This window comes from Exophiala dermatitidis (genome assembly GCF_000230625.1).
Source record: "Exophiala dermatitidis NIH/UT8656 unplaced genomic scaffold supercont1.1, whole genome shotgun sequence".
Classification (NCBI taxonomy): domain Eukaryota; kingdom Fungi; phylum Ascomycota; class Eurotiomycetes; order Chaetothyriales; family Herpotrichiellaceae; genus Exophiala; species Exophiala dermatitidis.
The window spans coordinates 208124-231861 of NW_008751646.1; the positions used below are offsets into that span (position 1 = coordinate 208124).

The window sequence follows — 23738 nt, forward strand, 5'->3', positions numbered from 1 at the left end:
CATCAATCAGTCTCAGTAGCAAGCTGGACCGAGAGTCCAAAAAGCCCAGTTCGTTCTGTTCAAAGGCGCCATAGAAGTAGTTGCACAGGAGGCTGCTTAACACGGACCCCTGCGGAATGCCTGCTGTTTGCCTGAAGTATTGCCTCCCGATCTTGACAATGTTGTTGCCGACATGTTCCTGAAGAAGCTGCAAAAGCAATCTCCGCGCCGCGAGTCTTTCATTTCCCGTGTCTGTAAACACGACTCTGCGCTTCTTGAGAGCGATGTCGCACGCTATCGCCTCGGAGAAAACCGCATTGTCATCACCCGCGCCGGCTATCCCGATGTAGCGATGCTGGACTCGCTTCTTGCCCTTTTGCGCAGCCCCTTCAACGACTTTGACTTGGGTGTATTTTGTCATTCTGTAGGATGGCTCTCCGAACAAACATCGGACGATGCGTAGCAAGTGCTCTTGTGGTATGCTGTCGAAACAAGATTTAATATCGACTTTGGTGAAATACAGCCGGGATCCTGGCGGTATTGTCTTTTTGAACTGTACAAGTCGACCGTGAATGTCATGGATGGTGAACAAGGCGGATCCCAACGGCGAGGCGTTACGCCCTCGCTCAAAATTTAGCACACTGGATACAGTAGCCATCTGCGAGTTGATGCTGCTTCCTAGGAACCTTTTCCCCGCCACTGATTTCAGTTGCCGACGTTTGAGGTTGGTGATTGGTCTGGCGCCTTTCTCTTTCGGGAGCAGTCGCACGTGGCTATATCCCAGATTCCGTGTTCGTAGCGTTTGCCGCAGCTGGTTTGGATTCACGGGCATGTACATGCTGGATTTTAGAGTCGCAAAAATAGGTGCGGACAGTTTTCGCCAGACGTCGTGCCGGAAATAGAATAGCCGGTTGCGATTGGTGCCGCTCTCGGTGACATAGAAGTTGTGTCGGATTAAGGGGATGAGTAGTGAGTCGAAAACGTAATACACGAATTCGTGCAAGATCTCGAGGCGCTTGTTATGGTCTGTCTTGGACGTCTTTTGCTCCAGTTTCGCCGGGCGTGAAAGCCACTTGATCGGCTTCAATCGGATCCCTTGCACAACGTTATGTAGAGTCATACTTTCAAACCGCCGCATTTGAATAAATTCATCTACCCTGGCCATGATCGTATCGCAGTTCCGCTGACCGTCCGGCCCTTCACCAAAGGCGTTCTTGGGCAATACTCGTGCGATGACTGACCGACAGAACGCCGAAACTCTTGCTGCTGGAGTCGCATAGAAAAGGAACGATGAATTGCTCTCGTCCTGAATGGCAGGAAGCTCACGCCCCGAGCGGATGGAGGAACCCAAGGGGGCCTGAGTCACCAATACCTCGGTACTAGGCGAAGGGTGCTGCGGTTCTTTCAATGCAAGCGAATATGAAGGGTTGCCTTGAGGCGCAGGGGCGACAGGACAGTAATGCCTGAGAAGTTGGCTATACGAACATCTAGCTTGACGCCGCTGGATCTGTCGGACGAGATGAAAAGCCCCGCCACGCAACCGCCGTGGAATCCATGTCGGAGATTTCGATTTCGTCTTCTGCGCATTGATTTCTTGTTCTCGAGATGTGTAGTCTTTAAACTGCTGTGTAGTTTCGGTACGATCGATTTTCGAAGTAAACACGTTGTGCAGACCATGCTGACGTGGGAAGATGTATTTCAAAATATGAATGACATGATCTGGTCGGCCAGCTTCCGGAAATCTTTGAAGGACATGCGCCTGAGGTAACCCTACCTTGACTCTTCCATCGCAATTCAGCGAGGGTTTGTTATAAAATATGCGGTTTCTCACAAACCGGATGTTGGAGAGCTGCAGGCTCTGCTCCAGCGCTTTGGGAACATTTTGGGAACGTTCTGGCTCTGAAGGAAGCGGAGTCAATTCTGAAAGTGGAATCCCACTGAGCTGGTAATAGTTGTCTGTACCGCAAGGGAGCCGTGTAAAGATGCCACAGTCCAAGAACAAACTCGCCAAAATAACTTCACCATCTTCGCCTAAGAGCCATGGGATATCGGTCCAGGGGCGAGACTTAAGCTGCTCGAGATTGGCATTGGGATGCTGTCGAACACTTCCTGCCCCGCCACCCTGTAGACCATGGCACAGAATGTGATTAGGGCTCTTTCCTGCATGCAAACGTCCTTTGAAGAGCGACCACACGACGAATTCAAGCACCTGATTTCGAGTTAGAACAGCAGGGCCTGACACTGACAATGCAAGACCAAATTGATGGCATACCTCGGTCATGCAACATGGTTGTGATCGTGCAGTATTGGTGCCTGCTGATCGATTCTGAGTTTGGGTGAACGTAACAAAATCATCTTTCCGTGAGTTGGTGACCGCAAGCGACGGCTCTTTTAGCACCCCTACTAAGCAAGTATCCAGCAAGCAATTTGAGCCGCCATCCCCGAACGCGTTTACCTTCCGCCGGCGGACACGAGATGTAGGTGGTAGCCGGGAGAGGAGGAACTGTCTCAATGTAGTCACTTTAGGGTAAAAGGAACATAATACGCCATGCTGTATGTCAGGAAACGGTGGAGATGATGATGTCTTGTCAGATAAAGGTTGTTGGTCCGCAAGTCGTTGGCGTTTAACGGGCTTATGGGATGCGCTGCCATTACTAGTAACATGTTTGCGTTTCCTGGCCATGACCGCAAGACATCGAGCTCGAATCGCTTTCCGTGCCGTTAGAGGATTCGCGGCTATGGAGGGGAGGCATAGACTAGCATGATTCGCATGAGCATATAAGTTCAGGAGAAATGAGATGTTTTTAGACCCGGTGAGCTGAGACAAGAGAACAAGGGCAACCCTGGGAGTATGCAGTGGTAATGTTTTGATATTTGGCGATAACGGCCAAAAGCGAAACGCGTGGCGCAGATTGAGGGGAGACAAGTGACGCGCAGCAAACGTGAGCACGCGTCGCGGCACTTTAACTCGAGCACTGCAAGTTGGAAGCTGCAACGACAAACTGGCCAAAGGAATCGTAGAATCCAATGCTGTGCCTACTACTAGTAGTAGCTGATCATTACGGCGTCAGATGGCATAGAGGCTACTAGCACTGTATGGGCTGCTTTCTTTATCTCTCGGCTGCTCCAGCTGTCAACGGCTTATTAAACTCGTGCTATCAAGAACCCATGTTTGTATGACTTGCAGGTGAAGTTTGATGCAATTGTATCATTAGGGGATCTTATATGGGGCTCTGACGTGTGTCAACACTGCAGCATGAGATGCAGGAGGCCTAACATCCGTAGTGCTGTAGTAGTGCTTTGGGCTCCAAGAGCAGTGGTTGTCAGGCTGCGGAGGTGTGCTTGGGCAATAATGCTGCTGCCGCCGCTGGTGCCTGAGGTCCTGGTTTTAGCCGGCCGTCCTTTGTCGGATCCAGAATCATGCCAGACAATGGGCATTGTGACCTCACCATGACCAGAGTCCGCTAGAACTTTCAGTCAGTTTAGATATGTAAAAAATTAGTATCCCAAAAAGCTCAACAATACTCGTGGTTCATAAGGCAGGATCTTGCTGGAGATGCCAGTGGAGTGGAATAACTGCGAGGCCGATACTAGTACTTTAAGGTTGAAAGATGGCACGCTATCCACCGAGCCACATGAAATAACGCCGCTGCACCTGCACACAGCGCGCACTAATCCAGCTCTAACTGCCAACCGCTGCTGCTAAACAAACTGAACCGCAGTGCACCATAATTGTATCCGTCCACTCTCGCTCGCTTGCCGGCATTCGTCCCATTCTGAACACCAACAATAAATCATATCGTGACGAGAGCAGACAACCCACGGCCTAACATCATCCAGCGTCCGCATATTCTACCATACCGTATGCTGTTGCCCTTACCTTTACAACACCGCATCTTCACCCACCGTCGCGCCAGTTGTGTCCAACCTTCTTCCACACTGTACACCTAAGCCGTGAAGGAGCACATGCACACGTCGGACAGACCCATTCTACACTCCTCCCACATACCCGTGATCATACTCCCTTCTGGTTGGAGACACCTTGAGATATCAACTTCAGGAAGAGTCCTGAGGTTCAACCCACGCTCAATTGAAGCCGACTCGCTTTGCCTCCCTGCCGATCTAAGCGAACGTTCCGAACGACCCCAGACTGCGGTGTCACACTGCTGTCAACTGTCTATCGCGCAGCCTTGACCCTTTGCATAAGAGAAGGACTACCGGTATACGCTTTGTTAAGTCCAAGCGCGACAGCGGAAGCGTCAAATAAGCGATTATGCTGGGCTCGGGCCATGCATTTGCACGATAGGTATCACAGTCCATGAAGGCCTCTGTATGATCAAGGCTTGGGTCATTATCCAGCCCATTGTCCTGCTGACGACATGCCTTCCGCTGTGTCAAACCAAGACACACATAATGCCTCTCATCGGCGCCAGTCATCGCGGTCGCAAACAAACCTGGCCGATCTGAACATAAACTCTCCATCGCAAGTGCAGACCCCGGACCGATCTTTGGCATTTCTCCCCTCCACAACATACACACACCCACAGCCTGCAGTCCAGCGCTCCAGAACCCCTTCGGCACCGAATGCTTCGAATCCAAACGGGAAATCCGATAAAGCTCGGGACGAAGCCGCTTCGCTTGATCCCCATGAGTTCTACAGGCAGTATCAAGATCCCTTCTCAGGTTCCTCTCCGGCTGCCCTACACCAAGAAGCCATCCGTACCACAACCTTCGAGACTGAGGACGATACTCCTGCTACTGGACGAAAGTCTAGCTTTGCCTCGAGCCAATCCAACGATGACCGCAGCACACGCTCCGGCCGAGATTCTTTGGGTTCGCGCAAGCTGTCTCTGAATACCCAGCATCACCCAAATACATCTTGGAGTACCAATCAGGCTGCAACTTCTCCTTCGGTGCCGAATGCTTTCAGGGCGAGGAAGGCATCTTTCAAGGACCTAGTGGCACGCTTCGATGCATCATCCGAAGAAGTTCCGCCATTACCCACCCACCCAATCCTCCGGCCAGGATCAAGCACTGCCAGCCCTTCACCTTACACCCCTATGGGCACAGTGCGCTCCTATGGGAACGGTCTACGAGCAGGGCCGAGAACGCATGAATCGCGAAGAGCTGGGAATGCATCTTTGCCAGGAATGAGCACTCAGAACAACGACAAGATCAGTCACCAGAGTACGAAGTCGACGTCGGGGCGTTTGACGCAGGTGACGAGCAACCCGGAAGTCCCAGGAGCCAGTCGCAAGTTACTATTTGGAGAGGTTGTTCCAACAGCCTCCACATTGCCAGCGGCAGGGTACGGCATAATCACTGCCCACCGACGACGTGGTTCAGAAGGTTCTCCTTTGCATAGTCCGAATCCAATGCCTCCCAACGACCGTGAAGTTCCCGCACAAGGAGGTTCTAGGTTATATGGGCAAGTACCAGGTCAATCTAACACCGAGCTTCAAACTTCTCGGGCTGCGATTCCTCAACACCGTCGAGCCAACAGTGATTTTGCGGGGCCGCCAGCCAGGACAATGTACCTGAAAGGGCAGACTGCGTCTCCAGTGAACCTTACAGGCGGAAGAGAACAACCAAGTGCGCAATCACGGATCCCGATTAGTACTCGGCATCAGCGTATAGCTTCTGATTCGGCTGCGTCGTCTCCCATTGATCGTCTTGGGTCCACCTCTCAACTCCCTCTACGCTTACACGAGGCTGGACAATCGATGGCAAAGCCTCCACCATCAGAGGGCCACAAGTCTTCCAGTCCAGGGCGCCGACCACGCTCTCCTGCCAAGATTAAAAGTCCTGGAAAACGTGGTCGGGGTATGCCAGGTACCCCTGGCAACAAGAGTCCTTCCCTTCGAGCCAACATCATCGCGCCGCCTCCAAAGATATCGCCGCCTTTGAGAAGCTCGAGGCCACGATTGCCGGTGTCCGCTGCGACTACTGCAGCGTCTCGTGCGAAGATGGCCGAAAAGTTCGAAATCATGGCTAAACAACAAACTGACAAGAAAGCGTTCCGACGCCAGAGACCACCTGAACTTACAGACATTGACCTGAAAGCTCGACGACTGAGGATCACTCAAGCACTGAGTAGGTCAAAAGAAGGGGAAGATCTGAATGATCGAAAAGGCGGAGTACGTGGCAGCTCAACAAGCCGGACAAATAGCATGTCGGCATCTGTTGAAGGGGCCGACAAACTCGACAAGGTTATCAGTGGGCAACAAGAAATCCCCGCCGTCGTGGTCAATAATCCAGCCATGGACACATCCGAGGAAGACGCCTTCTATGCATCTGGCAATCGGCCTGCACAAGAGCAGCGTGCCTTTACTCTGAATGCCTTGAAAGTTGTCGAAGGCAACAGTCGGCATCCTGGCGACGACATGGACTCTCCAACACTGGGACGTGCCGAAACGACCCTCGATGACATACCGTTTAGCCTTGATACTCATCTGTTGCCGCCTGTTCAATCTGAGCAGGACCCTTACTCTGCCGTCACCCAAGGAACTGAGAAGACAGACGCTACCGACGCAACTATGATTGACATGGAACCGGAAGAGGGTTTACGGGCTGAGAACCGGGGGCAGTCTCTTCTTGATCAGATAAGCACCCTTCGCAGCCAGACCTCGAGCCCACCATTAGCCCTGGGTGCACGTGCTTCTAGTCGACAATCCGATCATGCTGATGAAATGTCGGTCAATCTCATGCTTCGCGAGACCACTTACCTTGATGACGAAGAAGCCGCCGAGAAGGGATATCGGCCGTTTCTTTCGACAATGGATGCTGTGCTAGAGCGCCGCAGCAGCACCGGACGAAGCTCGTGGGCATCATCAATCGGCAACCAGCACGAGGCGGAAGCCGATCAGACGCCGGCAGCTGACGCCAATCTGGCACCTTCGGACGTCCAAGGAGAGCGAAGCGTAGATAGAGCGTCCTCTTCCTTGTCTGATCATTCCAGCATTGAGGATGACTCTGGTGGTGAGACCGAGGCATATGACACCTACACAATAGTGAATATCGTTCTACAACAACAAACGCCTTCGGGCGTTGTCGACCAGCAGCTGGTGGATGGTATTTATCATCGTATCATCCAAGCTTCACCAGACCTGGCTGATGCCGAGCACGTGGATGCAGCCAAAGTGAGGCGCTTGTGCCTGCAGGAACTGGAAGATTATCACAGTCACTGGGAGCTGAGCGAGGACTCTCGGTCCCATTCAGAGCAGGGTCACATGGACCAGTCTGGCGAAGCGGAGGGTGAACTCACTGATGGCAAGGGTGACAATGCCGGCAACATGACGGGAATTTCAGTTCAGAGTCACGCAGCTTCTACTACTGCACATCCCCCACAAAGTTATCGAACCCACAAATACAAATCCAGCTTGGACAGTGCGGCAGACTTTGCAGACACCTCGCCCTCGGTCGGGAATTGGCTACAGTTTGCTCTTCACTCGCCGGATGGGACTCAAACGCAAGGCCTAGCACCTTCGATCGTCCGAGAAAGAGATGACTCTGATAAGCCGACCTCCACCGACGTGCATCAGGACCAGAATGACCGAAGGGATGGTGAGGTGGGAAGTGGAGTTAGCAGGCTGCCAGTAGAGGACAGTGTGGACATCCCACGGCCTCCTTCTCATTCACCGCCACCCCCTCCAGTTGCCGCAATGCCTTCAATCGAGCAGATCTCCACTTCCAGTCAGCCCGGAATCAGGCCGGCGACATCCCAAACAGTGCCGCTTCCGAGGCCCCTCACTGCAATGTCTCAGGTATCAGTTCGGTCGAGCTCAGAGCCTCAGCTGGTGCCATCTGGTTCCAGCGGCACAAGACCATCTGTCGAGGAGAACACTCCCGAACAACGCCGTCTAAACAAGAGGCGACACATACTCAAAGAGTTGGTAGATACAGAATACACGTACGAGCGAGACATGAGAGTACTGTGCGACATCTACAAACAGACCGCTGTTGCGGCCATCAGTGACGAAGACACCAAGATCATCTTTGGAAACGTGGAACATGTCCAACAGTTTTCAAAGGATTTCCTGGGGCTTCTGAAACAGGTGGTAAAACCAGCCTATGTCATGGAGAGGAGCGATCGTCGAAAGGACGCCAATCGCATTTCCACCGTGCAAAGCTCAAGTGCATCGATCAGCAGTGTCATGGCGGACATGACGGATGCGGAAAAGGATGAACACACCAGAGTTGGCCAGGCTTTTGAAGCTTCAATGAGCGACATGGAAAAGGTTTACACAGAATACATTCGGACGCGCCATGCGGCAAACAAAAGACTGGAAGCTTTGCAGTCATCATCTGCAGTCCGAGAATGGCTCAAGGAATGCAGCGAGAACTCGACCGACATCACTAATGCTTGGAGTCTGGATGCTCTCCTGGTCAAGCCGATCCAACGTATCACAAAGTACCCTCTTCTGTTGAACCAGCTCCTGGAGTCGACTCCGGATACCCACCCGGACGCAAGCTTTCTTCGTCGAGCTGCCGTCGAAATTACTGAAGTCAATGTGCGGATCAACGAGGTCAAAAAGCATACCGAACTGGTCGATCAAGTTCTCAACCGCAAGCGAAAAGAGTCGGATGTCCGCAACGGTCTCACCAAAGCATTCGGTCGACGGGCAGAGAAATTGAGACAGCATGTGGGGATCAACGAAATGTACGAGGACCAGGAATACACTGAACTGAAGGTCAAGTATGATAACAACATAGCTCATTTATACCTGGTCGCCCGAGACTGTCAGCTGTACATTGAAGCCATCAAGAAATTTGTTGGCGACATGTGCGATCTCGCCGCAGCGGCGGAAGCATGGGTCGATGTTGGGCATACCAGCTACCCGCAAGCCGAGAGCAAGCTCCGCCAACTCGCCATTGTCATCCGTGGAATCAATTCCATAGGACTTCCGGATCATGTCAACCAGGTCACAAGACGGGTCCTGGAGCCGATGCAGAAGACGGCTGACATGCTTGTTAAGTTCAAGGATGACTCCAAAGGTCTGATACAGAAACGGGACAAGAGGCTACTCGACTACAACCAGTTTAAGAACAAGAAAGATCGGGGCGAAAAGCTCGATAAGAAAATGACGGAGCGGATGGAGCAATGGGAAGCGCTGAATTTGGAAGCGAAGGAGAGGATGAGACGGCTGATAAGATCGACCGCCGACCTCGTGAATTCGTGCCAGGGGTGTCTTGTTCAAATCCACCTCGCTTGGCAGGATCTAGTAAAACGCAAATTGTCGGCAGCCATGGAAATTGACTCGGACAAACTCGATGAAGCCGACATTATCAGGGAATGGCAGGAGGACTTCGACTACCATGAAGCTGCTGCTTTGACGTTGAGTATCTGCAATGGTTCGCTGCTGGCAGAAGCGGTTAATATGGTCTCATTTTTGACTCCTGGATCGACTTTGGCCAGCGATGACTCGCCACGGCAGCCGTCGTGGAACAGTATGACCAAACGATCTGTCTCGGGCAGCGAAGAATTTCACCAGTATTCTCTAGGAGAGCAACAGTTCCGCACCAGTGGAGGGCCGCTTGGCTTCCAGCCCGACGATCCTAGCGACCGAAGCTCCTTCACGTTCGTCAACGGTCGGATTCGTGCGACCTCGGCCACTTCGGGACGACTACCAAGGACTCCTGAGATGGCTAGTCGCGGTTTCGCTGGGTCTGTTCATACCGCCAACAGCACCAATGTTTCTCGTCCCGGAACCAGCCCAGGTCAACCACAAGACCCCCTTGGTTCAACTCCTCGGCTGAGTCTTGAAGCACCCTCGCCCTCACTTGGCCCTATCATACCCGAGTCCCCCATGGACACCAGGCACGCATCGACGTCAACGTTCTATTCGGCAGCCGCTGGACCCAGTCAGTCGCAGCCTAACCTTTCGCATCCGAATGGGGCAAGCATCTTCTCAATGACACCTCCGAGGGGACGTGATAGTGATGAACTAGGAGGGCGGGAGCCGGGTAATGGCCGCCGAGAACCGGGGGTCTTGTTCACTGCAGCGAGCGTCTACGAATTTAATATCGACCGGTCCCGACAACAAGGTGGGTTCCGCTACCTGACTTATGTCACTGGCGAAATCTTTGATGTCATTGCCGAACAAGGAGAACTCTGGCTCGCCATTAACCAAGACGATCCTACGAGAGAGATTGGCTGGATCTGGAATAAACATTTCACGAAACTGACCGACTGAGACATACCAGTACACGGTTGACGAGACATCGTCTCAACGCACTCATGCCGTGTGTCATTGGAGAACAGCTCTTGGGTATGACAGAAAGTTCCGCTGAGGCGGGACAAAACACGCCGTGGCTGTGCGGCAAAGGATTGATTGCGGTGGACTTGGTACAGCCACGCATTGGGCGGGGAAAGCCAGGCATATTGGACTTTCACGACAGTTTCGGTCGCCATGAGGAATTGGGACACAAAGGGGAAGGCCTGGTCAGGATTCAGCAGTGCTTTTGCAGCGTTTCAGCGAAGGAGTGGAGGGGCTGGGCTGGGCTGGACTAGGCGTTGATTGGATTTGCACAAACTTGAAGGGGGACGAACGACCAGGAAAAGCACGATGAATGTACAATACGAGCGATGAGCATCGCACACGAGCTAGCTATTGTTGATAGCTGAATAGCAGAGATGGCAACAGACCAACAAGACATGATCCTGATGGTGTTGTGATATAACCCCTGATAGTAAAGAGGGGTGGCCCCGTATAATGTGCTCGTAGTAGAGAGAGGGTCGGTGTAGCAGCGAGGATGCGACATGGTCAAATACTAGGGATGCCTTAGGCATACACTTGTATGTGACCGGCGAATGCTATTGGAGGCTATGGACGTGGAATGGGCAATTCCAATCCAAGATCGAGATCAAGATCAAGATCAGATCCGCATCTCAACTACACGATGGATCCCGCATGCGAGATTCGACAAAGTGGATGCTGAAGGGTTGGGAGAATTGACTGTGTGACCGCAGGGATGATACCTCCGATATAGGATTGAATGATTGAATAGATAATTTGTACTCGATGCACTCACTTGCTCACTGATTGTTCTATTGTTTTCTGTGCTTGTCAGTTGAGGGTGTATGTGTGTATATCACCGCGACCATAGATCAGATCAACACCCGCCCGCCGCAGCTGAGGCACTAAGATTGTGTATACACGACCACCACGTCATTGCTCTTCCACTCCACGGCACCACTTTTTCCATCTCTGCCTCTCTGAAGATATATCCAGCCACAACAGTCGCAGGACAAGGACTATGCCTGACATCCATCCATTTGGCGGTCGAATAAGTCGGCACCTGGGAAGATCGGTACGTGTGTCGGCGACAGTCTCCTAAATCATCAAGTGCAGTACACGCAGTGGTCTCTTCCTCCACCCACCTCCTACTGCGACGTCAACGTCGACTTCTGTAATTGCGCGTTCATACCTGCGACAAAGGGTGTTGTTGTCCTTCTCAAGTCCTTCCTACACTGGGTTACCGTCTGCTGGACATAAACACCACCACCACCTGTCGCGTGTTACCTACCCTACCCGCAGTGTGCCTTTTGTGGCTAATCAGGATGCCTCGCAAGCTTGCGCCAGAAGACGCGTACCTCAGCTGTATGTTCCTTGCAGTCAGATCTTGGAGAGTTCTGATGTGTACTAACTATAACCGCGACAGACTATGATGTCCGATGTCAGTACTCGACTGATATCCTGGCCGTCCGCGGACCCTTGCTGAGACTGCGATAGTGACGAGAGAAGATATTTCTGTGCTCAGGAATGACTGGCTTACGGATAATGTCAGTTGGGATCCCTCTTCCATTCCCTCCGTCGAGGCGCATGTGTGAAGAGAGACAGACAAAGCTAACGTACACGTGAATACTCTAGGTGATCGCATTCTGGGAAGAGTATGCTATAACACCCCGAACCTCCAAGGCCGCAGATCAGATATAAGATGATCGGGAACGGGACAGAAACAAAGAGAGATACAAGTGTTGTGTGAGAGAGACCAAAAGACCTGACTTGCTGCAACAGATACCTGGAACATGAATACCTTTCCAAATACAAACACTCGCACATCATCCTGCTGCGGCCGACCATGTCGTTTATGCTGATGCAGACGCCGGATCCTCACACCATAAAGGTATGAATGGAAACCCGCCTCGAGCTTGGGCAGACCACAATGACCTCGAGCGGTAAGCCCCCGTCTTTGAATACACAAGTCTCACTTTTTGTACAGGACGCTCTCCCCGACTTCACCAACGTCACACACATCTTCCTCCCGATCAACGACAACCACTCAGTCACGGTGGCCGAAGGCGGCACCCACTGGTCCTTGCTGCTTGTATCAATTGTCGACGGCTTCGCATTCCACTATGACTCGATGCCACCGGGCAACCAACAGGAGGCGCACTACGTCACTCAAAAACTGTCCAAGTTGATCAACAAACCGCTTCGCTTCATCCAATTGGCCGATAGTCCGCAGCAGGATAATTCGTCCGATTGTGGCGTCTTTGTTTGTCTCAACATGAGACATCTGCTGCTCAAGAGACTGTTGATGGTCCGCACGCACGAAAAAGTCAGCATGAGTTTGGGCGGCCGTACTGTTGATGCTAGTGCCGGCAGGAAGGAAATGTTGCGCATTATTGATGATTTTAGAAGAGAAGGCGAGAGAAGAAGATCGTAAGCTTCCCCATCCCTGGTCACCCCGTCTCGGTTTCAGCCAGTCTAAGGAACGGTTGACTGGCTGAAATTCTGTCGGCCGTATCTGCTGGTGCTTCCTGAACAATGTGGAGTTTCGAGCAAGAAGGAAAAAGGGCATTCGAAATCCAATCACAGCTAACATTTTGTCCTCTGTGTCTACAGATTAAGTAACTCGCCGCACCCTCGGAAATCGAGAAGTCCTCCGAGGATAGATTCGCCGACCAGCTAGAGGCTGAGATCAGGCGAGAAACGGGCCAGGTCTGACTCTGACTCTACTGAGGCAGGCAGCCAGGCAGTCAAGTAAGCAGGCATGCACAGTGGTCTTGCGGAGGAGGGGAAATTCGTTTCTGCTTCTCTTCTCTTTTCGAGCCGGATACTGCAACATGCCAGGCCAAAGGTCAACCGAAGATATGGATATGAATAAATGACATGAAGAAACAACGAGCTTCAAAACGGGTCATGACATGGGCATGATAGGGCGGGGGGATGCCAGTGGTCCAGGCAGAATTTGGGTGTTCTTTTCAAACCCGAACTTGAACCGCCCGTTAGACAGCCCGACAGAAAGCTAGAAACACAGACAAACAGAGAAAAGACAGATGGCGAGATGTGTACAATTGTCTGTACAGCTTCACTAGGTACCTATTATCCCCTGCAAACCGAACTGAACTTGCCACTATTTCCCGGCCCACCCATGTCCGTGCTAATACCTAGGTATATTCATTTTCTTACCTTGGTATTGACGCCCCGGTTTTGCGCCCAACGCCTTGCTTGCATCTCAAGTGCCCGAGATGACTGACATGACGACGATCACCTCCGAAACTTGAACCATTCATTACCTGAGTTGTTCAAGATGTAGTTGTACACACACACGTAGCACTAGCACTCAACACTAACGTTGACGGTAAGATTCACGGCTGACAGCTGAGCTCATATCGTCCGAGCCGACGATGACGCCAACAGAGCGTAGTCATAGTCACTGGAACGAAAGACTCCGGACTCGAAACAAAATCAATTCAATTCGGAGGATTTGAAGGGAAGACATGCTTTTCCATCGCGACAAACCCGCCCTTGACATCACCGATCCAACCCCATCCTTGTCGAGAGGACCTCAACTTCTGTTTTGGGTCGCGTGTCTCTGTCTGAGTCTGATCTGCTGCCTCGTCCTCGTGATCACCATTGGCAGTAGTAGTACCGTCCGTGTCTTCTTTTTGGATCCAATCAATCATCTTCTGCGCCGCAATTTGGCTATCGTTCCCGCGCTGACAGACAAAATAGACTGAACGGCGTTCAACTCGGCCTTCAAGTTCAGCTTGATCCGGACCACGATGCTGAGATTTAGACCCAGGTTCAGGTTCAGGTTGAGTCTCGAGTGGGCCGTCATCGTGGCTTTCGACGCCATTTCGACTATCATGATCCTCCTTGCCGTCAACGCCATCGTCAGCGTTGTCGCCGTCGTCGTCCACTGCAACGCGAGACTTCAACACGTCAAACGCCGCGCCGCCGAGTCTCAAAATGCGCGAAATGGGAATATTCACGCTCCCTAGGACTTTGGCACCGAGTTCGAATTCGTGCTCTTCGCGAACATCAATGACCATGCTCGGCCTCCTTCCATCCGTCTCTTCTATCTCTTGCAAAAACTGTTTCGCTTCCACGCGGTTCTCTTCGTCTAGTACCTTGGTATCTTCAGCCACACCGCAGAAAGCCTGATAATCCAGCCGTCCTTGACTGATGACGTCGGCTGTGATTCGAGTCACGCCCTTGAGTGCTAATGCCTCGTCATCGCCGCATGCCAGACAGTCTTTCCGACGGCCGCGCATGGCGACGGTGCGAAACATGCTTTTGGGATCGGTGGCGTATGTGTTGTATAGTAGCATTGTGTGTTGCTGCTGCTGTTTTTGTGGTGATGGTTGTTGGTGCTGGCTCCGGCCTGCCATGGGTGCATGTTTATGGTTTCCCGCGGCAATGAGCTTGATCGCCTCGCCGGCCATCAAAGTCCCAATGACACCCACCACAGGACCCAAGATTCCAATCTCGCTGCATCCGCGCACCATTTCTGGAGGCGGCGGACGCGGGAAAACGCATCTGTAGCAGGGTCCTTTGTCGGCAGCGCCGGCCCGAGGAGGCGAGTTCAGCACCACGAGCATGCCCTCGCCTCTCTGCGCGGCGCCACTGACTAGAACCTTGTCCAACACCACGCACGCGTCCGAGATCAAATACCGTGTTGCTGGGTTATCCGTACAATCGAGCACGAGATCATACTGCGCGACAATCTCCAGAATGTTGTCGGGAGAGGCACGTTCTTCGTGTGTAACGTACCGTATCTCCGAGTTGAGTTCTTTGCACCGTGCCACTGCTGACGCCACTTTCGACAGTCCTTTGTGGGCTGACGACTCTGTGTGAACAATCTGTCGGTGCAGGTTGCCTAGTTCGACGGTGTCGCCGTCCATGAATCCCAAGGTCCCTACTCCAGCGCCGGCCAGGTATAGCGACGCTGGGGACCCGAGACCTCCAAGACCGATGATCAGTACTTTCGAGTTTAGGAGGTTTTCTTGTCCCTGTACCCGGAGCTGCGGTACCAAGAGCTGTCGGTTGTATCTGCTTGAAGCGAGCGGCGGCGCTGGTAGTAGAGGGGTCTGAGCTGGTCCGGAACTGGCTGCTCTGGTGTCTTTGTCTTTGTCCTCGGGCGTATTACCGGTGCGCCGACATGTTTTCTCCTGGGAGAATGTCTCCTGGTTGTCTGTTGTCTCTGCTATAGTTGCTGATGGAGTGGGAGCGGTCGAGGTTGGTAGGGAGTTCGAAGTGGATTGGCCGGTCGCCCTATCTACGCCTCAGTCAATGATACGTTATAGAATGGGAACAGCAGAGGCAAAGATAGAATTGGAAAAAGAAATTCGTTCATTGACGTTGACTGCTTCTGTTTGCGCGTCACCATCGTGCTCCTCAACCGTCCAGAATATGTATTCCCGATGCTGCAGCACGACCACTCAAGCACTCATCAACTCGTGCTGCTATCTCCGACCATCACGCATCATGCTGACGGCAGTGACTGTCGCAAGTCGCCAGCGGAAACCGACCTCATTGGGAATGGCATGGCAAAATAAAGTTGCAACCGGAAATCATTGTGTCCAACTTACTCGTCTTCAGGCTCAATCAGATCTGGTAGATTCTCCGCCTTCTCATTACCTTGCAGAACGTTGTACACTGCCGTGAAAAGCGGAAAATCCTTCTCCATGCCTTGGCTCTTCAGAAAAGTGTGGACCTCGACCGCGGTCAAGGCTCCTTGTAGCTTCTGTCCATTCAGCTCTCTGGCCTCGATTTCCTCAATAGGCTTCCCTTCTCGGATACTCAGCATGGCGCACTTGTGGTTTCGGCCACCAGAGCAGGTGGTGATCAAATCGGCGACGCCAGCCGACTCAACGGTGAAAGTGTCTGGGTGGACAGTGTGGGGAAAAAATCTGTTGCCAAACTCCCTCATCTCAAGTAGTCCAACTCTCATGACGGCTGCTTTGGCATTGTCTCCCCATCCCAGTCCATCAACCCACCCAGCCGCCACCGCGACAACGTTTTTCAGGGCGCCACCAAGTGAAACGCCCGCAACGTCGGACACCACCCGAACGTGGAAATACTTCCGGTGGAAAAGCTTTTTGATCGTGGTGTGGTCAAAAGGGTGGTACTCAGAAGGCAACGGCCGGAGCACCACCTTTGAAGGTTTTCCCGACACATCTTTGTGGACAAGTTTGGTCAAATCTACCTGACTCGAGACTGGACTAGAGCCTTGAGAAGCCGCCGGCGTGGGAGACTGTGAGTCCATTGGCGGGGGATCATAAGCAATCGTGGTCTCGGAGAACTTCTCTTGCGCGACTTCATTGGCAATGTTGGCTCCGGACAAGGCGCCGCAGTAGATCCCTAGCTCCTCACCAATTGTCTCGGAGAATAAACTGATAGATGACTCGTGGACATTGACCCCTTTTATACAGGAGATTCCCCGTGAGAAGGGCAAAATGTGGCCGCGGAGTTGTTTGCATAAGTTCAAGATGAACTGGTGGGGAAGGTTGAAGATGAGAACGCTGGAGTTCTTGACCGCGTCGGTCAGGGAAGGATTGGCGATGACATTGTGGGGAAGAGCAATGCCTGGGAGATATTTGACATTCTCGTGGAAGGTGTTGATGAGGGTCGTGAGCTTCTGAGGACCTTTGCTGAGAGGGGAATTCTCGTCGTAGTGTTTTGACTTCTTGTCGAGCTGAACCTCTTCCTCGTATACCCACATTTGCACGTCTCGCTCAAAGAGTTCGGGGTGCTCCGCCGTGTTCTCTGCGACGAGCTTCGCAATGGTCGAGCCCCTGGACTATCATGAGCGACGCGCTTCTCTTGATGCTAAACAAACCTACCAATTGCCAGAGCCAATCACCGTGACCTTGTGCTTTTTGGCGAAAGGCGTTAGAGACGACATTTTGGCTCGAACCCCGTCCATAATGAGGGGACGGCCAGGCGTGGGAAGACGGGCGAAGGAGCGAGAGAAGGCGGGAAGTCTGAAGGAGCGAAGACACAGGTTGGAGAAAGAAGAGAAAAGCATCAAAGGTAACAGGCAGACATGAATAAGGCACCTGGGTCAGGCTGAAAAGTGCTGGGTAGGACGAAAGGAAATGGGCAAAATGTTGGTTGTTGAATCTGCGCGCGTGACGCAGGTACCAGACACCAAAGAAACAATTCATGCGCATTGGCAGCTGAAGATCGCACGCAAGCCACAGTCAGCCACAGCGCCCGCCATTTCGCCGGCCGCGTGGAGCACAAGGCTGCGCCACGCCGAGGCTGCGGTCGTACAGTAGGTCGAATCGAGGTTCAACTTCAAATCGATGTTGCACATGCTTTATCGATAACAGCCTTCCCAAGCTCTTTACAAAAGTACAACTTGCATGTGTCTGATCTCCACGGCCAGTCCACATCGAAATTCCATTGCTTGTCTATGTCCTCCAGGTAATCACATGTGTCCTACGGTATGAAAGTGAACACTCCCAATGCAGCCGAGGGAGCCAGAAGACACTCGGTACTGCACCCACTAACATGCTACTGTACATGGTAGCTCTGAGTACTATCTTTGTGCCGACGATATTGCTCCTCCCTCCCCTCAGTCACCGTTGTTGAAAAGCCCTAAATGACCTTCAAGCTGTCCATGGACGCTCCAACGTGGCGCTGAGTCTTCGCTCGTCTGATGCACCAACGTCGAGGTGTGTTACGTGCTTTCTAAGCCGTCGTGGCCATCACTTGGGGTGGCGAGAGCTTTGAGATGGCTGAAAGTGAGGTGTGAAACAGGCCGTTTGCACAATGGATATAAAATTGCCGTTCCCGATGTGAGGATCCATGTGGTTGACCAGAGTGGTTCTCGTATCTCGCTAGGACTTGACTGCCCAATACTAACCACTACGATTGAGTCCTAAACAGCTCGAGCCAGGGCCGTGCAGAAATCACGCTGATGCTTCTTTACAAGTCCTCGATTATTCCCGGATACCTCCTCATGTTTGCATTCAACATTGTGGACGGCCAATACACTGGCTGGGGTATGCTGCCAGCTTGTGGACAGCAATGTTTCGGCGATGCGCTGCTGACATCTGTGACCAACTGCGACAACTTCAGCACCGACAAAACGCTGTTCCGTGCCTGCATCTGCACTAATTGCGCATATGTTGAGAAAGTGAAAAGTTGCTTCGCAGCGTCCCATGACTGTGGCGGCGAAGCGAATGTTGTAGCCGCGTTGACTATCAACAATGCTATGTTCTGCAATGGCTCTGTTCAAGCGGAAGCCCAAATGTCAGATGGTGCCCTCATTTGGAATTGTGGTCCAAAGTTCCTGAAGCCTGCCAGTATCACATCCTTTCAGCTTCCAACTACTTGTGGTAGCACTTCAGGCGCCGTATCAGCGAGTGGAGCTTTCTCGAAATGAAACTATTTCCGGACCAGCATGGCTCAATGTGATCGGATTGATGGTGGAGGAGGGCGACGTTACGATGGCTCTGACCACTTCTTGCAGCCTGAAGATCAACCTAAAGTACCGACCTAGGGACCAGGTCTATAGATACTTTTTCAAGGTGCTGATGGCACAAGGCTGCACCACCAAGGGCACTAAACCTGAAGTGGTAAAAAACCGCGCCTTGCCGGAGACTTGGCGCTGAGCACCCCGTGTCCTGTTTACCAATGTCTAAAATCTCAAATCCTGCTATCATCTAGTCCTGTTACTTGTATACGTCCTATCCTCACTTCAGTAAAGCTAATGCGAACAGCCATACGCATAGGCGATGGCTTTCCTTCGCTTGCTTATTTCTGGAGTTACTTGAAACTAAGATCTAATCCAGCAGCCAGTGGAAGCTGGCGCAATGGAGATTGAAAACAAGACATCCAAGGACAAAGAATATCAGAAATCGCCGATAGACACGGCAGGGCAGCAGACCTCAAATCACAGAACTCAGCGGCCGGTTTCTCTATACGATGTGGTTGCAGGGAGAGTAGGGCAGAATGGATTTCTGACCGAGGAACAAAGCCGATCTCAGAATGTTCTGCCACTGGCGCCAGAGGATGTCTTGCTGCGCAGTACGCGAATTCCAGCGCAACGCATTCTTGATTCCTACGACGCAGTAGGCGATCTTCCCAGCAGTGAGAAATTGCCAGACTCCGAATTGCTGAAAGCGGTGCATGCCTATGCGTCAGACTTTTACAGCTGCGCCACGCGGGAGAGGAGTAGATATGACTATCATTCTCTCGACGAGACGGCCCTCATTGCGGTAGGCATTCTTTTGGAGGAAGCAGTAAGGGGTGCCTTAGGTGAGAACGGAGACATGGTGTTCGTGGAACCAGAAGGCTTGGAGCAAGGCTTGGAAGAAAGTAAAATGGTCCAGCATCAGGTGCAAGGCAGGGTGAAAAGGCCGGCAAGGCCGAAGAGCACATCGGACGAAGACAGTGCTGAGGATGATGAATCGCCCATGAAACGACGGAGACAGTGAATCTGGAAGAGACACCAAAGCGGGTTCATACCAGCAGAACTTCCCATTACAACTGGTTTCAGGACATTTCTTGCATCAAGTGCGTTGACCAGGGGCGCAATGCCTCGAGATTCACGATAGCAACATCCAGCCCGGGGCCGCCATGGCTCCAAGGCATCATGTTATTGCAATGCAAGGCAAGTGGCGGAGGAGGAGCTTCATGGCCGAGTTTCATGGCGGAAAGCTTATGCGTCCGTCGCATAGAAGCAGACTCGAGTTGCCGAGGTAGCATGGCAGGGATGGCTCAGAACGAGCTGCTACGGCGACTTACTGGAGATCAGGACAGGCTGATTGTCATCGATCTACAGTATTTGTGCAGAACTTCAACTTGAAGATCACTGGAAAATGTGAACAGAACAAGTACCTTGGACTTTGCTCCAGCGCCTACTGCATACCTACCTACAATTATACAGCACTGATAGCCACTTCGCTTTGAGTTAGACGGCATGATTCATTACTCGAGGGTGAGATGACCCAAATCCTAGTATTCCCTCAGCTCAACTTGCTCCCTGCCATGACACTGGGAGCAGTCCCTTAATCACATCGTATAGTGGCGCCGTGCCCGTGATTATTATCGAGATCAGACGGACAGACGGAGACTGAGCGGGACCTTTTTACCAGCGGGTACCGCTAGGTACCTAAGGTAGCCCTTACTAGCACTAGCTCAGGTGTCACCAAGTGCCAGCCTGAGTTCGGCGTTGCCCCCTCCAGATTCCCTCCAGATTCCAGCCAGGTGCCCGCTGAACTCACCGTCCGACACCCGCACCTGGAAGTGCTCGCTATCGCTTCGTCGACACCTGATACCTGAGTGATCTGCCCTACTACCACTGAACAGTATAGTAGGTGTATATAAAGAATGACAGTGTTAATCGGTATGTCTGCTTCGTCATCGATGATAGATGGGAACTGGGATACTACAGTACCATATATGTACCTAGGTAGGTACCTAGGTCAACCACCTAGGCGCACTTTACCTCCCGGACGTTCGCCTACTGGCCCCAATCCCCCCTGTCGCACTCGTCAGCTCAGCGAAGTGCCGGGTGTTTCCAAGCCTCGATCCGCCAAGCATTGAAGCTTGCACCGCAGCGCAGAGACAAGCCTCGACTGCATTCTCCATCTCCGTTCTTCCATCACCGAGCCAGTGGTTCTATACCACCTTCACCAAAGCTTGGCCTTTCGGATCGCAAGTCGTCTCGAATCACTGCACAGAACAGTGTTGGCCTACTAAGGCAGTACTGTATCCCAATTGGCATCGCTAAGACGCATAACCTCTGGAAGCATTCTTTCGCGGTCGCTGGTCAACCACTGGATGTGTGTGACCTCCGCGTTCCGCCGCCGCTCCCGCGAAACGCCTACGAGTCTCTCCCAGTGTTCTCTGACGCGACAACCTTGACTGGCAGGATTGAGGTGTTGTCGACCAGGTATGGGCTATATGCACACCACCTCCTAGTCGTACTTCCTGCTCGTGTAACGACACGCGGCCCTGCAAGGCTCATTCCAGCTGACAGTATTCCACATCAGCCGCAACCATCGCAACGACTAAGCCACCTCAATACCTGTTGACCACCGCCATATCGGTCGTGCTTATCGAGACGTCATCCCCGAGACCTTTGTTGATCGCGATGCTTTGGATTATACCACCCTTATAGCATTGAATGGCTCGAATCCTCACGGCGATGCCTCTCGAGTCACTTCTCACGAGTCCCAATCCAGCCGTGCCTCGTCCGCGCTCCATTCTCTCATATTTTTCCAGCTCATTGGGAAAACATGCACGGAATATGTTCGACCTGGTCATCGAACCCGAAGATCCCTTCCGCGTCTATTCACCCGGTCAGACAGTGAAGGGACATGTTACACTATCGGTGTTGAAAGGCTTCGATATTACACACCTGGTGATCTCGCTCCATGGATATGCCAAAGTCTACAAACACCAAATAGCTCCAGGCGATGGAGTCTTGCCGGCGCCGGAAGGTCTCGTTACCGGGAAGGGAAATATGGGATTCCAATACCATGGGAATGGGCTAGCCTCTCTCTTCCAATACGAGCAGGTTCTGTGTGGGACTGGTTTTCTAAAGAAGCATGTCTACAAGTTCGCGTTTGAGGTCCCTTTTCCCGAGGCTGACCTACCAAGCACCATTGATGTAGGTCCATCCAGTTTCGGCTCTGTGCCCGTGCTGACATCGGTGATAGTTTGAACGAGGCACCATCTGTTACATGCTTACGGCCACGGTCACTCGACCGACTACAATTAGCCCGACAGTGAGCCGCAGCGTCAAAGTCAAGTTTCAGGATCGCATTGACATTGGCGTGATGTACTCGCCAAAATCCCGGGTTGTCACCTTGGAACCTGTCTCTCGGCGGGGAAAGGTCAAGGTTGTCAAGCCAGCCTCTACCACACCAAACACGGCCGGTACCGGACCTGGTCTTTTGACTCGAAATAACACTCAGAACAGTACGATCAGTCGGAGCACTAATTCCATCGGGAACCCTCCGCTCAGCCCGGCCCCAAGTGAAGATACGGTCCAGACCAGCACCACGACTCCCAGCACTCATAGTTCTCAGGCGGTCAATGGAGAATCACAGACAAAAAGGACGAGCCCCCGGACCAGCGATTCACGGAGCAATACCACCTCTTCTTCGGCGCACACAATCACTGCAACTGCAGAGCTTCCGCGGCACGGCGCTCTTCCGGGAGATACTATTCCCATCCGAGTTTCGGTTACCCACACCAAGTCTGATGTAAGAGGCATGATTATTGCAACTCTATATCGACAAGGCAGGGTGGATATGCATCCTGCCATTCCTTTGGCGAAACCTGGCAAGGACAACAAAGCCGAGTATGAAGACGTCTACCCCAAGTCACGCACGGGTTTGGGAGGATTATACTTTGCGAATGCCTCGCCAAGCAGCGTATTCCGGAAGGACCTGGCTCAGTCTTCCACTATGATGATAGTCAACCCAGCAACAATGACCGCTGATATCACCACTTCGCTCAAAGTTCCCGATACTGCCTTTCCCACCATCGCCAACGTTCCCGGGGGCATGATATCCTTCACCTATCATGTCGAGGTCGTCGTGGACCTTTTTGGGAAGTTGGGCGAAACGCGGCTATGGCCCCGTCTAACGTCCAGTGACCCGGTTTTCAGCCACAGTTTGCAAAGCGGCAACCAGTTGACGAACGATTGGTCGCATACGATCTTGGATACAACGCAGCTCCGTCGGACCAAAAGTGTCGTGACTTTCGAGATGTCGCTCGTGGTTGGCAATCAGGACAGTAGGAGGGGGAAGAAACAGACTAAACAAACCGAAGTTCCCGTCGAGCCGACGGAACAATGGGCAGAGGAAAGCTGGAATGACCAGAACATTCAGAGTCCGGGATATGATGGTCAGTACTATGACCAGTGGGGATATCCGTACTATCATGATCAGCACTACGAGTACAACAACGGACATGACTACACGTTCAATCCCAGCCATTATCACCGCCACCCGACTACTAGTCACGAACCAATCCCGCCTCCGGAACCCCATGAAGAGGAGGTCGATGAGAAGACGCGACTCCGACGACAAGAACAATTGCTGTTCCCCAGTCAACCTCCGCCAGAAGGCGAGGCCTCCCACAGCCACGATGTATCATATCAGCCTTCTGCGCCGCTGATCCCACCAAATGGGCCGCACGAAGATAATAGGGGCCACCCTGATGGCCATATCACCTCCTCGCCTCTGTATCCAGCGGCCTCTACAGCTTCGGCGAGGTCAGGCGACACAATCCGGGCTTACCCAACGCCACCTCCGACGGCGAGCTCTTTGCGTGGTGAGGGTCAATCCACGGATGACAAACAAGAACTTGAACGACGGCGGCTTTTAGCACAAGCGAGTGCACCACCCCAAGAAAGTGATGGACAGGGCTCGAGCAGTACAGCACCTTCGGCGTCTGTGCCAAGTGCACCCATCATCCATGAGCAGGATGAGTATAATGTGCAAACCCTGAACCATGACCATGATGGAGCTGAGTTGCCACAATACGAGCGTTGACCTGGGC

At 52.5% G+C, this 23738-nt stretch overlaps 6 protein-coding genes across 6 annotated transcripts; 4 read left to right on the plus strand and 2 right to left on the minus strand.

Moving 5' to 3' along the window:
• Window positions 1–4358: 4358 nt before the first annotated feature.
• On the plus strand, window positions 4359–10172 carry HMPREF1120_00079 (uncharacterized protein; the record flags this gene model as incomplete). The annotated part of the gene is made up of 1 exon (XM_009154069.1): window positions 4359–10172. One exon carries the CDS (start codon window positions 4359–4361, stop codon window positions 10170–10172), a length of 5814 nt encoding a protein of 1937 aa, XP_009152317.1.
• Window positions 10173–12060: 1888 nt separating this feature from the next.
• Window positions 12061–12648, plus strand: HMPREF1120_00080 (uncharacterized protein; the record flags this gene model as incomplete). The annotated part of the gene is made up of 2 exons (XM_009154070.1): window positions 12061–12105; window positions 12202–12648. 2 exons carry the CDS (start codon window positions 12061–12063, stop codon window positions 12646–12648), a joined length of 492 nt encoding a protein of 163 aa, XP_009152318.1.
• Window positions 12649–13678: 1030 nt separating this feature from the next.
• Window positions 13679–15112, minus strand: HMPREF1120_00081 (molybdopterin biosynthesis protein MoeB; the record flags this gene model as incomplete). Its single annotated transcript, XM_009154071.1, has 1 exon — window positions 13679–15112. One exon carries the CDS (start codon window positions 15110–15112, stop codon window positions 13679–13681), a length of 1434 nt encoding a protein of 477 aa, XP_009152319.1.
• A 430-nt stretch (window positions 15113–15542) lies between these two features.
• HMPREF1120_00082 (glycerol-3-phosphate dehydrogenase (NAD+)) lies at window positions 15543–17342 on the minus strand. Its single transcript, XM_009154072.1, has 2 exons — window positions 17054–17342; window positions 15543–17005 (listed from the first exon to the last, which is right to left on the minus strand). Exons 1-2 carry the CDS (start codon window positions 17236–17238, stop codon window positions 15796–15798), a joined length of 1395 nt encoding a protein of 464 aa, XP_009152320.1. The 5' UTR covers window positions 17239–17342; the 3' UTR covers window positions 15543–15795.
• A 1691-nt stretch (window positions 17343–19033) lies between these two features.
• Window positions 19034–19657, plus strand: HMPREF1120_00083 (uncharacterized protein; the record flags this gene model as incomplete). Its single annotated transcript, XM_009154073.1, has 1 exon — window positions 19034–19657. The coding sequence occupies one exon, from the start codon at window positions 19034–19036 to the stop codon at window positions 19655–19657; it is 624 nt and encodes a 207-aa protein (XP_009152321.1).
• Window positions 19658–21372: 1715 nt separating this feature from the next.
• On the plus strand, window positions 21373–23731 carry HMPREF1120_00084 (uncharacterized protein; the record flags this gene model as incomplete). The annotated part of the gene is made up of 2 exons (XM_009154074.1): window positions 21373–21837; window positions 21887–23731. 2 exons carry the CDS (start codon window positions 21373–21375, stop codon window positions 23729–23731), a joined length of 2310 nt encoding a protein of 769 aa, XP_009152322.1.
• Window positions 23732–23738: the final 7 nt, after the last annotated feature.